The sequence below is a fragment of the Paramormyrops kingsleyae genome, chromosome 18 (assembly GCF_048594095.1).
Source record: "Paramormyrops kingsleyae isolate MSU_618 chromosome 18, PKINGS_0.4, whole genome shotgun sequence".
Lineage (NCBI taxonomy): Eukaryota > Metazoa > Chordata > Actinopteri > Osteoglossiformes > Mormyridae > Paramormyrops > Paramormyrops kingsleyae.
The window spans coordinates 22,145,185-22,160,716 of NC_132814.1; the positions used below are offsets into that span (position 1 = coordinate 22,145,185).

At 47.6% G+C, this 15,532-nt stretch overlaps 1 protein-coding gene across 1 annotated transcript in view; it reads left to right on the top strand.

Annotated features, from left to right (window-relative positions):
* Nucleotides 1-202: 202 nt before the first annotated feature.
* The window catches only part of lgr6 (leucine-rich repeat containing G protein-coupled receptor 6), a 78,408-nt gene continuing 63,078 nt past the window's right edge, over nucleotides 203-15,532 (top strand). The window contains exon 1 of the mRNA XM_023834039.2: nucleotides 203-628. Coding sequence (XP_023689807.2) covers nucleotides 444-628 — 185 coding nt within the window. The 5' untranslated portion in view covers nucleotides 203-443. The remainder of the gene's footprint in view (nucleotides 629-15,532) is intronic.

Below are 15,532 nucleotides of genomic sequence, written 5' to 3' on the forward strand. Positions count from 1 at the left end.
TTTGGGTGGCACATATCTCTTTTCAAATAATGGTTCCCCTCTCTCTGAGGAGCCTACAGGGCAGGAGGCTGGCAGCCCCTCCTACCTTCTGTGTGATGCACCAGCCCATCCCCTGCTTAGGGGGGCGTGGCCAGCCATAGCCCCGCCCCCAGCTCCACACAGTGGCTTCCCTCCACAATAGGTAAATGGCTCTGGATGAAGAGGGAAAGAGGCAGACCAAGCAGAGAGGGAGGGAGCGGCAGGCAGAAACTCCTGAGACCCCTGACTGACAGAGACACGCGCTCAGCTCATGGGAGCGCCCAGCTGATGAAGAGATAAAGAGACAGAGAGAGAGAGAGAGAGAGAGAGAGACCCAAACTGAAAGTCACACACACAGATACACACACACCCACGCACGCACTCCCTTCACCCAAGACTGAGCAGTAGGGCTGTGCAGAGGCAGCATGTGGTTCGTGTGCCTGGCGTTCCAGCTCTCCCTGGCATCCGCGGAGCACAGCTTGCAGCCGCGGGTGGCGTCCTGCCCGGCGCCCTGCCAGTGTGAGGAGGACGGCGTGCTCCTGCTTGTGGATTGCTCCGAGCTGGGCCTGTCCGCTGTGCCCGGCGATCTCAGCCCCATGACCTCCTACCTGTGAGTACCACTCTTTACGTCTAAGTGATTCTCTGGGGAGTAGAAGCAGAGCCTGACTTGGGCGTGCGCAGGCCATAAGGTCATCAGGGCTTCTGGCCTAGGGTCCTGTAGATCTGGCCCTCTAAAGCATGATGTTCAGGAGGACAGGGGTTGCTCCATGAGCTCCGTCATTTTCATAGGGGAGTTTTCAGCTAATATCATTCTGGGGTGATTCCTGACCCCATTAATCGTGATCCCTCTTGACATGGCCGCCCGCGTGAGAGACCCCAGGGCCGTTATTGCCGGACGGAGAAAGTATCAGTGAAAGCATGAGGTGAATGCAGCCCCATGTGCCTCTCAGAGCTTGGAGCGTTTAGAAGCCAGCAAGACATCTAATTTGGAGGGAACTCAAATGGCTGTCATCGCAGTGCAGCACCTGAGTAAAATGGCCTTAGATACTGGTGTGCGTGTATCCGAGATGCTGCCGGCTAGCTTTCAGAGGGTTAGCGATGTCAGCAGCTCGTTCAGGAGTCCTGACAGAAAAGCCCGGAAGGATCCCCGTGTGAACGGGTCCGCACGGACATGCAGCGATGCCTCTGGAGATAACGCCACTCTCCAGGCTGCTTTCTTGGAGATCAGGCACCAGGCATCACTGCCGGGACACTGCAGATAGCGTGTGACAGAATTATCATGCATGCCAGCCTCAGGAGTGACTAGGGGGGGGGGGGGTGCTGTGCTGAGGGTGAGTTTCACGTGGGGGTAAGCATGCCGTCAGATTTTCTGTGTTGACTGGTCAGCAAGAACCTGTAAAAGTAGAAGACTTCAACTTGTTTAATAGTTGATCGATACATCATGACTAAACAGACACTGCTGTGTGCGTTTATGCGGGTGTGTGCAGTAGCTGATACTGCTCCCTGACACCTTCAGGTTCCGAGTTCATACGGCGTGACGGTGAGCTCGTGCTTTGCTTGTTATACGCGTGTCACGCAGGTGTCCTCTCAGAGACGTGTCTGGCATCCCATGCAGGGTGTCCCCTTATCTAGCACTCTGTGCTGCCTGGAGTAGCAAACTCCTCCTGTGATAGTGAGTAATGCACATGGAGATATTTATGCGCACTAATGTAATGTCAGGATAAGTATTACAGTTTTATAATTTATACTTTACAAAAGCCTTCACTTTTACAAACAAGCTGAATACCTGAAGTGCCGTGTTACATCTGCAGGTTCAATGTGCGTATGACTCCTGTAAATCCTGAAGGAAGCACGCTGATGTCGACAAACCACAGGCACGGAGCTGTGGGGTTTTTCATGGATTAAACGGTGAAGCACATGGCAAATTGCTGGGTGATCAAACAGCTTCACGGTCCGGTGAAGCAGCGCTGTCTTAGCACTCCCCCCCCCCACGAGCCCCCAACCTTTGCGGTACCACTAGCAGGGTCACTCTCAGCTGATGCCCCGAAGCTGATTTCCCTGACTTATGGATCTTTGCTTGTTTACTTGCATTTGGAAAACGATGGGATACAATCAGAATGTGTGGGATCAGCTGGCATGGTGGTGGTGGGGGGGGGGGGGGGGGGGGGGCAGCACAGCTTGCACATTTTTGGGGCATTTTTGGTGGGATATTTCCCAACAGGTTGTAGACACTGAGGAAGCGGGGGGGGGGGCTCTGCTGGCAGAAAGTGCTACCAGGAATGGGAACAGGAAAGGGAGTGGAGACTCCATGCCAGGCTTCCACAGGAATCCGCGTGCGAATGGACAGCAAACTACAAAGGAAGAAATTCAATAATTACTTACTTACTATTATTAGAATATTTCTATTACAATTTTTAATGTGAACACATTGCAGCTCTGTGGAGTAAAACAGGCAGAAAATTGCCCCCAGATCTCATGTGGGGCACTGGGGTGGGGGGGGGAGGGGTCGGGGGACCGCCTTCCACCAGAGGAAGTGTACGGCTGCTTTGTCTTTGATTAAACGGTAACCGCGGATCGCCGGCTGAACGGGACGCCGCACAGCCGCGCGCAGTGACCGCATGACACCCGCCCGCTGCGTTTCATCTCTCAGGAGCGCTGGCGACAGTCGGCGAGTCGCGGCTGAAGTGGGGGGGGGCGAAGCAGGGGGGCGCGGGAGGGGTCATGTGCGCGGGCGGGGCTCCACCGTGCAGATTGGCCATGAGCGTATTTAAAAAAACAAAAGACACATGATTTCAAGGAGTTTTTTTAGGTAAGATAATATAAGAAGTTCTGAGATGTACAGCAGCAAGGAACCTACAGTGCAGACAAACAGAAAGTGCAAAACAAAGTGCAGAGACAGCACAGAACATCCAGTAATAGTATATTAAGGAAACAAACAAACGAACAAATAAATAAAGAGATTGAATCTATATGCGCCGTTATATGTGCAAACAGGCCTAGTACCAGCGACCTGTTGGGAAATCAGCCGCCACAAGGGCCCCAAAAATGTGCAAACTGACTGTGTGGTTTATTCAGTCCTCCCCCCACTTCTAGGGACACCTGAGGGTGGTACCGCAGAACAGCGACAAAAAATAAATGTATAAAAAATGACAGTGAGCAGTGTTTTGGTGCAGGTAAAACTTTTCCAACTGTTACTGGATACCATTATAGTGTAGTATAGTGTAGCAGGCGTGATTGGTGTAGGTTTAATTCCTCCTGCAGTTACCGTTTAGCTCTGTGATTTAGCTAGCTGTGCAGTCAGTGCCATTAGTGTAGGTAGGCCTAAAAGTCCTCTCACTGTTAGCGTTTGTGGAGTGCTAGCGATGTGGGAAGTGTGACGGGTGTAGGTACTGTATAATTCCCCCCATCATTAGCAGTTAGTGTTTGCAGAGTGTTAGCGGTTGTAGAGAGTGTGATAGGTGTAGATACAAATCCTCTTGCTGTTCGTGATTAGCTATTGCGGAGAGTTAGCATTGCAGTCAGTACAGCTGGTGTAGGTATAATTCCCCCCATCATTAGCAGTTAGCGTTTGCAGAGTGTTAGCGGTTGTAGAGAGTGTGATAGGTGTAGATACAAATCCTCTGGCTGTTTGTGATTGGCTATTGCGGAGAGTTAGCATTGCAGTCAGTACAGCTGGTGTAGGTATGATTCCTCCTGATGTTAGCAGTTAGTGGTTAGCTTTTGTGGAGCTCTGTCTACGCGGCGAGCATGATTAGCATTGCTCGTCACGTGGCAGGCTTGCTCGTATGCCAGTGTAGCAGCCGATAATGTGATAATAATAACATATAACGTAATAAATCTTTAATACATTAATCATAGTTTTTACACTATTCCCTGCTACACCAGCCAGTAAAGTAATAACCAGTCAACAATGCAAAAACTTATTACATTATGTACAAAATGTATTATGTTTTTGATTCAGAAAGTTTATTAAAACTTAATTTTTTACATGATCATCTTTTATCACATTAAGAATGGAAAAAAAAATGTTATTGTCTGCTTCTGCCATTGTGTTTGTTACATGATTCTGAATAACATCTGTATCTGCAAGGGCTTAACAGAAGGACAGAATGGTGTGTTTAGATAGTATAGACTCGGGTTCTAAGCGAGCAGGCTCACGATCAGGTATCAGGTCAAAGAGCCAGCGTTTTGTAGCTAAGGAGAGGTGACAGGGCCGCAGTGACTCTGCGAATCCAAATCTGCTCGCTTTACCTGCAGTTTGCGGTCCAGGGTAAAGTGCAGAGGAACAAGATTGCAGTGTCACTCGTGATCTGTAGCGCAGTGTGACAGCAGGTCACATCAGGGCGGTGCTGCGGGTGTCATTCCGAAAAAACGGACGCAATCACTCTCATCGGCACAAAAAAGCCACAACTGCTTTGCTTGAGCACCTGTCGTTCGAGGTCTGCGGACAAAAACATTTAGGTACGTGTCCAATAAAAAATGCACATTATAAATCTGCATGCATAATACACTTACAGTACATGCATTATAAATCTGCATGTATTATCAATATAAATCTGCATGTATTATCAATATAAATCTGCATGTATTATCAGTATAAATCTGCACCACTCTGGCTGTTTTTCAGGAAAGTTTAGTGCTTTGAAAAGGGACTAGAAATCATTGCCAGTCCTTATATATGTGTTTCCAGGAATGCTTTATATATATACAGTATATCTATCTATATATATATATATTTTTTAAGTAGACATTCTCTGCATTCGTCCATTTCCTTCTCTAGAACTAGAACTTGTTTGGAAAACCTCTCCTCAACGCAAAAGCTAGGCGTTATGAACAAAAAGGCTGAAATCCTGCCCAGCCGAAAGCGAGGCTGGTTTGCACAGGCTGTGACCGAATATCTTTTTTAGTTTGTTTGTTTAGTATTGGTTGAGTTTCAATGCAAGAAGATTCCCTAATGTCTAGGTATGTTTCCTATAATAATAATAACAATAATAATAATAATTATTATTATTATTATATTACACTTATAATAATATTTAGTATTTTGACCCTGTGGTCCAGTAGTACTTATACATAAATTTTGTACGCACTTAGTATGAAAATAAGGAAGAGGACACTGGTGACACTTCCCTGACAGGAATTCGTAACTCGGGGCGGTGCGATCGCCTTAATGTAGAGCTCGCGGTGGGAGCGACACGCATTCATTGCGCATTCTTGGCAGATGACAGAGCCGCAGTGAAAGAGGAGCACACTTTGAGCTACGGGATTAGGGCGCCGATTACATCATGGTACAAGAAAACACACCTGAAAGCTAAAACTCTCTGTGGACGTTCCGTTCTTAGACGTCGCCGGGGTGGTCAGATTAAACATGGGACTGGGAGGTCTGAGGGGGCTCTATCTCCCACCGCCCACACGTCCATCTCTGATCGCCTCCACTGCAGGCATCCAAAGTTGTGACTTATATTTCCTAGGGAGATTCGGAACGCAAATGTGGTGAATCCTTCCAGAAATTACCTGGATATGAAAGGACTGGCTTCTGGTTCCCAGAGACAGAATGGCGCCTCCCTCTGGTTGTGAGAACATAGTGCTTCTGAGTGCCAGTCGTCACTAGGACCTCCTTTTGTTACCTACATCAGTCGTGGACTAGGGGGTCCCAAACAAACACGTTACGTATGACGGTAACAGGTTGTAGACGGTAGTCTGTGGATCAGTGGCTCCAGCCTCCGTGCCTGTGATTGGATGGTAGCTGCATCTCCATTTAGCCCTTTAGCAAGGTCCTTAACCCCCTGAAAAATGCCCCAGGGGTGCTGGGCAGATGGCTGACCCTGCGCTCAGACCCCAAATTTCACTGTCATCTCTATATTACAAAAAGGAGTGCAAGGTGGGAAATTTAAAAAGCACAAGAACAAATGGAAAATAAAGCATCATTTCACTGATTTGTCTGTTTTTCAACCCAGTCCTCCCGGACCCCCAGAAAGTCCACGTTTTTGCTCCCTCCCTGGTCCCAGCACAGCTGAACCAGGTATTGGCTGTTCTTGACTGTTTACTTCAGGTGTGATGGGAGCAAAAACGTGGACTGTGTGGTTGGTCCCTGAGGACCGGGTTGGGAAACACTGTTAGGGGAACCTTCCCCGATCTTTGGAGCAGCCCTTCTGGAAGGTCCCCAGCCACGGGCTGCCTGTCACGGCTCCGCCCCCATTTCCTCCGTACGGGGGCTGGGGGCCCGTTAATGCTACCCGGGACAGGTGTCCCTCACAGCCCCCCCAGTTCCCTTTTGAGAGACCTATTACTGTTTTACAGTTTAAATAATTTACCAACAAAAATTCGGCCACCCTTCCAGTGCATTTTCTTGTTCTTTATAACTGTAGCACTTCTGAAAAATGATAGAAACTCTACCCTAAAGGAAAATGAAGTTAATCATTAGGTTTTTTTAAGGGTTTTTGTAGTCTCTGGATAGCTACTATACTCTTGCTATACTCATTCTGCTACCAAAAAACTACTAAACAAACAAGGCAGATATTCAGTCATGGAGATCTGATGATCTAAATGGAGGGATCAGAGATGAATGCAACCAAACGAAAAGATGAAAAGCATTTCTTCGTTATGCCGTCAGCTTGACGCTGGATCTGACAAAGGAGCTGAGGTACATTGCTGCCGGGAGGCATTCTGGAAGCTTTTGAGTAGCGGGGGAGCGTCTAGGACGAACTCAGCTGCGGAGATTTATGGTGGCACAAAGGAGCAGACGGTGGGGGCCACCTGACCGAAAGCCGATGGAGATACGTGTGGCGGCCGACGGCTCTGACACGATTTATCATCGACTTCTGGTTACCCAGTCGGCCGTCCGTTACAAAAGCCAGAAATTGGCGAGGAACCTCTGGTAGATGTTCGCAAATATATGAAACACGTGTGTCTATCTGGCAGGAAATTACTTCCTGGCCACTGAAAAACTCCACAGGTTGGTGGGGGGTTTCTGGCTCAGTGCATTTCATTTTTCAAAAATCGGCTCGACAGCTTACAGACATGGGGCCGTCACGCGAGCCCCAGATCCTGCAGAAAAACCACGCGCAGGTGAGCATGTTGAATTAGGTCCACTGGAAACCCTTTCTGGCTCCGTGATTAACTGCAGCCATGGTTCATGCTCTTTCTGCATGGCTTAGCGGGTAACTGGTCTCCGAAGATAGATGGAATCAAATAAATGCGAATGGATGACTAGCGCTCGTGGCCTGCAGTTTGCGATTCGCATTACGCTGCAGGCCTTGGCCGGGCCCGGCGGCCTGCTGCTTTTATTCCCCCTTAGCGCTGCTCTTACGCATCTTGAAGGAAGTCGAGATCAGAGAGGGCTCTTTCCCGCCTTTTCTTTTTTTTCGGTGGAATTGACCTGGAGGCTCCACATTCCGGAGGCGATTCAGGAATTCGGCACGTTGGGTAGGTGGGACGCGGAGGCCGTGGGCTGCAGGAGCAGGGGCCCGCTTGCGCCTCGCGCTACGCAAATGGACCCACGCACAGACATGTTTACTTCTGGATGGGCGCCAGGGCCAACAAGCACTAATAATAGTGAGTAGCCTGAGGCAGTCAGGGTCGGTGCTGCTAACATAGACCTCGAAACAGATGCTGCACCGCCACAGATACGGAGCTGCAGCCCTGGGGTGAATTCCACCGATAAACAGTCTGTGGTCAGGCAGCTAATTCGACGTGCATGCGGCCATAGATAAAATTATGCAAGAAAATTCATTTATGGATCAAACTGATAGCTATTTATTTGTTTTATATTTCTTTTTTTCCATCATTTAAAAATATATACGGCATATTATTAATATGCCAAATTGCTGAGCAAAGCGCAATATGATTAATCGTCCTTTGTAACGACATAGACCGTGCTGTTAGATCCTCTCCCTCTCTACACACACACACATACGCAAACACACGATGACACACACACTCTCATATGCAAAACCTCAGCGGCAAACAAATATAGCCGTAATCGCTCATTTCCTCCAGTTACCTAACAGTAAAACGGCACCAATTAGGCCTCTGTGAAGCCAGATTTAAAATAGTTTCAGTTACTGTAGGATAAATAAACTTAAGGACCCACCGCACTCTCTCTCATCAGGCTGCCCGAACCGCTCTGTGTCTGTCCTCTGTCCATCCGGTGGGATTCCTAGTTAACGTCTAACATAATGTGATTCCCGGGAATGTTATGGCCTTCATCCTGCAATCGGGCGAGTTTTGTTGCCCGGACCGAACGCCTTTATACAGGGAATCAGAGCCTCGAAAATGCAGCCTATTTCTTATCCTGGGGCAGACTGGCAGCTCAGGGGCAGCTTACCTGCCTTTGGCAGCATAAATCCTTCGGGGGGGGGGGGGGGGGGGCGCGTGACAGGAGCTGGACCGGCAGCTAGCAGGACTCCCTGTTACTCCCTAGAACGAGTGTGATTCACTCACGTTCGTTCAGCAAGAGCCGGAACGTTACAGAAGGTTCCTGCCGTCATTTTTCCAAGAACTCTTGCCTACTGTGCCGTGGTTATAGTCGGATTTGAGCAGTAGTTCGACTTTAGTGCATGTTCAGCATAGCAACGAGTATAATAGGTAACATCTGGCCCAAGAAGAATTTAGTTTCCAGTACTCATTGATTCACGTAGTTTTTTTTTTTATTATCTTGATAAACATAAGAAAAAAACTTATTTGGATATGCAGCTACTTTTATATTGGCTGCTAGATCTTGATGCCGTAATATCTTGGCTGATGTGAGCCTTAAACAAATTAGCGTGTTCTGAGACTTACATGATCACTGCATTAGGGGAGAGAAGGTACATGTCTGCTAGGTCCATTAATGATTATCATTTAAACTTGTTGATCTCTTCGAATCAATCCCTTTGTCACATTTCTTGATACTTGGTAGACTACAGGTGCATGCAAAACGCCAGCAGGGACCAAAAAGTGCAAATAAGGAGCATATAAAAATATGTGGTGTATTAATAATGAATAATGTGCAAATTAGGAACAAATAAGCACAATAAATGCAATGAACTGTTATACAGTGATTACCGCTGATGGGTGCTGTGACAGGGAGTGCTGCAGTGATTAGCATTGTTGCCTCACACCTCTGGGACCCGGGTTTGAGTCTTCGGTGTGTGTGCTCTGACGTGGAATGGTTTGGGTTGTTCCATGCCTTGTGTCCATAGGCTCCAGACCCCCATGACCCTAAACAGGACAAGCAGTTTCAGAAACTGAATGAATGGGTGCACACTGTTATCTGGGAGTTTAATTTGAAGATTAGACTACAGACCATTTGGACTCTGCCAATTGCTGCAATGCAATGCAAGCTATGCTAACCAAGAGTGGTATCATGCAGCAGCGTGGCTTGCCCCTCGCCCAGATTGGGCCAAAGAATGCATTTGCTCCCGGCTGACCTCCGTGTGTTTCTTCGCCAGGAAACCGAGGTATACTCCTGGTTTATTTTTCCCATAAATCTTCTGCCTGTTTTTTCTCCACATATGCAGCAAATATCTCATTTCACTTAGCAGGTTCCTTTATCCAAAGTGACAGCGATTTGTTTAATAGAAACCAGGGTCAGACATTCTCTGGATTAATTCGTGGGTTAAGGGCCTTACTCAAGGGCACAATGGTGAAACATCCCTGTCGACCACGGGATTTGAACCAGCGACCTTCTGGTCACAGACACAGCATGCCGACCCACTTAGCTGAACAACACCCCAAAAAAATTAGTCCTGATGATGAATGATAGGAATTCCTGCGTCTGTGAATGGGACCTACAGGACGTGGTCTAGCGGGTGGGCTTCATGCGCTTGGTCACTGTAGAGCAGTGTTCCCCAGTTCAGTCCTCGGGGACAAACAAACAGTCCACATTTTTGGAGCTGGGAGAGACTCTCGGAGGACCGGCTGTGGGTCCCCAAGGACCGGATATGGAGGGAAGTCCGCACGCACTCTCCGTGAACAGCTGCACTTCCGTTAATATCATCTACCTTTTATGAAAAGCTTCTAAAAAAAAAAATCATCCATCAGCCAGCTGTGCCTGGATTCACAGACTTTGCGGTCATGTAGAAAAACCATAAAACCATACGGATGGGCAGCTGCTAACGATTTCATTACACAGAGCAGGGATTGAGTTAGGATGGGTCTCCAAACCACGTGGCACCCGTTTGCCTCCGTGTCCTCGCAGTGCTGCCATGCCCCCCCCCCCCCCAAGCTGCTAAAAACACATCACATTTTAATGATGCTTCTGTTTGTATAAAAACAGGTACAACGGAATGTGTTCATTTTCACATATCCGATCATGCTCTGCTTTATTAAGACCCGCACACAGAGTGAAGCTGGGGGTCTGAGTGCAGGGTCAGCCATTTGTTCAGCACCCCTGGACCAGTTTTCATTTACATTTTATCTAGCAGGCACTTTTAACCAAAGCAAAATATAATGGAGAAAGCAGGGTAGGGCGGTTTCTGGAGCAATTGGGGATTAAGGGCCTTGCTCAAGGGCCAAACGGTGAAATCACTCTGCTGACCCTGGGATTTGACCCAGGGACCCGATTTTCAGCGTCCCAACCCATTGAGCCACACCAACCCCTCCAAACGTAAATCAGTATGTCATAAGTCACATTATAACAACAGCCCTCTCTCTCTCTCCTGCATCTGTATCAGTCACGATTGCCTACTCGAATTAGTAAATATCAAGCGATTGCACGGAATTCTCACCTCGTGGTGTGAGCGTGGAAAAACAATACACCCCCAGGTTACCAAAGGAGGGCTTTTGTGTTCATACAAGACCGTAATGTTGCCTGGAGAGTGTGATGCTTTGCATTACAGCTGAGCTCTTCATTAGTTAGTATTTTTGCTTCAACTGAGCAATTGCCTGCATGATTTCTGTATTTTAACATAGACATTAGCCGCGCTTTGACGAAACACATCGTAGCAGGTGGGCAGCTTCCTTACACACGGCAAAAGGAGCACAGTAATTAGCAGTCACGTTGGAGATATTCAGGATGCGGTGCCCCACAGCACAGGTCAGCCACTCACCCAAAACGATAGGTAAAGAGGATGAGTGAAAGTCATCACAGATATCCCCCCCCCCCCCAAAATGGATGGCCCCCCAGTGGCTCTCGGAACTGGTGATGATTTATAGCCTCCCACTTCCCTTGGGCATCCTGAGACAGGTGTGTGGTTGACTGATGTGTCACAGGAAAAGGAAAAAGAAAACATTAAACGTTTAAACTACAATGCATGGTATCAAACTTCCTCCTCTTTGCCACTCCTGACATAAAGAAGCAGCCTGATTGTTCATCCGGGTGAACTGACAGCTTGTAACTCCTGACTGGCAAAACTTTGGGGGAATTTGGAGGATGATCCTGAGCCACATTTTCTGTCTTTTTTTACATGTTTTGTTTTAGCTATTTTCTACCAGAGTCAGAAATTTACTGCAGTTCTCTGCACCGGAGGGCAAAACATGAAATGAAATGCCTCTAAAGCTTTGAGGAGCTTCCTTTGATCACAGACTATACAGAGGGAAAGGAGCAGTCAGGAATTCTCACCTCGTGGTGTGAGCGCGGACAAACAATATTTTTCCATTAAAAAACTCTTTCCAGGAAAACATCAGGATCCTCCTTTTATCCTCTGATTGTGCTCACAAAGCGGACAGATGATGTTTTGATTATTAGTAATTAGTCTTTCAGCATTTATTATGCTTCCTTTCACTCTGCGTGTACAGAATTACCGTCCAAACAGTTTTACGGGGATAATAAACACCTACCGTTGATGTGTGAATGTTTTTGACAGGAGACCTTGCCTCTTTCAGCTGATGGGAAAGTTAACCGGCTGATGTGCATGGATTTGTCAGCTTGGCAGTTCGTTGACTCCATTTTGGCAGCCTACTTTGGGTTCTGTAATCACCCCAACCCTGCCCCCCCCCCCAAACAAAGGTCCAGAGTCTCGGTTCCACAGGCGGGGAGGTTCCCGTATGTTTATACGCACGTATTAAAATCCATCGGCCAGACTTTCACTCCCAGTTACGGAAAACAAACGTGTTTATTCTGTCTCTGTTTGTTTACAGGCAGTCTTTAAGGACACCTATACAAAAACGGCAGGGCCAAGTAACACACCCACCAATGTGTTTGTGTGTGGGCTCTTGGGGGGGGGGGGGGGGTGCAGCACACCGGCTCCAGGGCGAAGAAGGTTGATTGAACGCAGAGACCGCTCGGCGCTGAGATTTGGAAACACCGAGACCTGAAAATGTATAACACACATTCTGAGGGCCCTGTCAAGGCTCCGAATACGTGTTTATGTTTGACATACTTCCAGCACTGCGTGTTTACCTGAGAATTTCCCCCGTTTTCTGACAATGAAAAGCACAGATGTCATAGGCTGTTTTGCGGTATACGTAGAGTTAATGAAGCGATGATTTAAGCAGTTTTATAACACATTTAAGTATATACAATGTGATTCAGCGCGATAGACTGTTACTGTCGTAAAGGATGATTGTCGAGTCTGTATTATTAAGGGGTGTTTAATTCTGGGGGTCGGGGGGGGGGAGATCAGGAGTCCTTGTGCCTGTAACTTCTCATCCTTCAGAAATATCCCCCTTTCTCTGGTACATCCTCCAGTTCCATCTCCAGACTTTCTTCTTAACTTAAGTGCCACTTACGCCCCCCGCCCCTTCCCTGCCACTCAATTCCACAATATACCCCCAGGTCCCAAAGGAGGGCTTTTGTGTTCATACGAGACCATAACGTTGCCTGGAGAGTGTGATGCTTTGCATTACAGCTTCATTTGAACAATTGCCTGCATGATTTCTGTATTTGAACATCGACATTAGCTGAGCTCTCGTTAATCATTTATTGCAGAGCGTTACTGAAAAACTGATCCAGGTGTGGTTCATTCCCTAGTAAAGCTTAATCAGTCACCTATAGGCCTGAAACCCTCAGGGCAGAAGACACAAAATAATAATCATTTAATTTGTGCAGTGAACACTGACCACAATACTCAAGGGTTTAAAATCTAGATTTATGAACTAAAACATCGCATTGACTTCTTGACTGACAAAAGTAGTTAGCATAGCTTGTGCTATGTGATTCATCCAAATAAAAGGTCAAATGAGAGGTTGATTGGAATGGCAGCCATCAGAGGCTACGGCCCCCAAGAGCTAAGGGGAGCTTGTGAATTACAAATTACAAATACCTACACCATGCGCTGCTTATCACAGTCTCTCATGCTGTGTTCCAAAGATTATTCTACATTCCACATAAATGATCTTGAAAAGGTATTTAACGTTATCTCAAGACTTTTACTACTATGTAACCACAAAACCGCAAAGATATTGCTAAAACTGAACAATGGCTTTTGGTTGAAATGTTTTTTTTTTCATCCTGGATCAGTTGAGCCCATTCAGAGGTTTATCCAGTAGAATAATGACCGAAGTACAACCCGAAAAACAAAAATTAGGAACCCTCACAACTCACGATCAGCAATATCCTCCTGAGATTCTGGGAAATATTTTAATATAGATTAAAATGTTGATTTCACTGGGAGTGGGGGATCACACCCCCGCAATGTAATGTCATGTTAAAGCCCGACTGTCCTCTTTAAGGAACAACAGGACTTAACAGAGTGGTGTGTATGGTTTTAAGGATATGAGCAAAAACATAATGTCCTTTTCCTTCATTTAATCAACATCTCCATCAAAGCGAAAAGGTCAGTGAGAAGCAGGAATGAGATGCTCCTCTCTCTCTACATGTCGCTTTGATGCCCTCAGATCTTCACTCAACCTGCAGCCCAGTTTCTTGCTGTTGACTTCCTGTCTTCAGCCCATGTCAGGCCTGGTTCCGTCTGGAGCTTGCGGTCTGAAGAATGGAATCTAAGATGTGCCTTGGACATTTTGGGTCTTTTTCTCTAATTATTGCATTGTGCGGTAAATTTTAAGATTTGCCTAACCATATAATAGGGCCCCCTGCATTTTATCCCTTTGTACTTCGGGATTACGCTGGGTAGAGATAATTGTATCTTCATGGCATTTCAACCGACTTTCCTGAAGACCTGAGGCCCCTCATGGGGTCCAGACCCTCTGTAAAAGGTCTTGCTCTTAGATCAATCACAGATCCTCCATTTCGGCAGCTGATAGCGAATATTTTGAGCAGTAACACTTGTATTCAAGTCGGAGGACGACTGGCTGGCTCTTAGCTAAGCCTCACAGCCAATTCTGGTAACTCACTGGCTAGAGGAGACTGTGTGTCTGGTACTCACTGGCTAGAGGAGACTGTGTGACTGGTACTCACTGGCTAGAGGAGACTGTGTGTCTGGTACTCACTGGCTAGAGGAGACTGTGTGTCTGGTACTCACTGGCTAGAGGAGACTGTGTGTCTGGTACTCACTGGCTAGAGGAGACTGTGTGTCTGGTACTCACTGGCTAGAGGAGACTGTGTGTCTGGTACTCACTGGCTAGAGGAGACTGTGTGTGGTACTCACTGGCTAGAGGAGACTGTGTGTCTGGTACTCACTGGCTAGAGGAGACTGTGTGTCTGGTACTCACTGGCTAGAGGAGACTGTGTGTCTGGTACTCACTGGCTAGAGGAGACTGTGTGTCTGGTACTCACTGGCTAGAGGAGACTGTGTGTCTGGTACTCACTGGCTAGAGGAGACTGTGTGTCTGGTACTCACTGGCTAGAGGAGACTGTGTGTCTGGTACTCACTGGCTAGAGGAGACTGTGTGTCTGGTACTCACTGGCTAGAGGAGACTGTGTGTCTGGTACTCACTGGCTAGAGGAGACTGTGTGTCTGGTACTCACTGGCTAGAGGAGACTGTGTGTCTGGTACTCACTGGCTAGAGGAGACTGTGTGTCTGGTACTCACTGGCTAGAGGAGACTGTGTGTCTGGTACTCACTGGCTAGAGGAGACTGTGTGTCTGGTACTCACAGGCTAGAGGAGACTGTGTGTCTGGTACTCACTGGCTAGAGGAGACTGTGTGTCTGGTACTCACAGGCTAGAGGAGACTGTGTGTCTGGTACTCACAGGCTAGAGGAGACTGTGTGTCTGGTACTCACTGGCTAGAGGAGACTGTGTGTCTGGTACTCACAGGCTAGAGGAGACTGTGTGTCTGGTACTCACAGGCTAGAGGAGACTGTGTGACTGGTACTCACTGGCTAGAGGAGACTGTGTGTCTGGTACTCACTGGCTAGAGGAGACTGTGTGACTGGTACTCACTGGCTAGAGGAGACTGTGTGTCTGGTACTCACTGGCTAGAGGAGACTGTGTGTCTGGTACTCACAGGCTAGAGGAGACTGTGTGACTGGTACTCACTGGCTAGAGGAGACTGTGTGTCTGGTACTCACTGGCTAGAGGAGACTGTGTGTCTGGTACTCACTGGCTAGAGGAGACTGTGTGTCTGGTACTCACAGGCTAGAGGAGACTGTGTGTCTGGTACTCACAGGCTAGAGGAGACTGTGTGTCTGGTACTCACTGGCTAGAGGAGACTGTGTGACTGGTACTCACTGGCTAGAGGAGACTGTGTGTC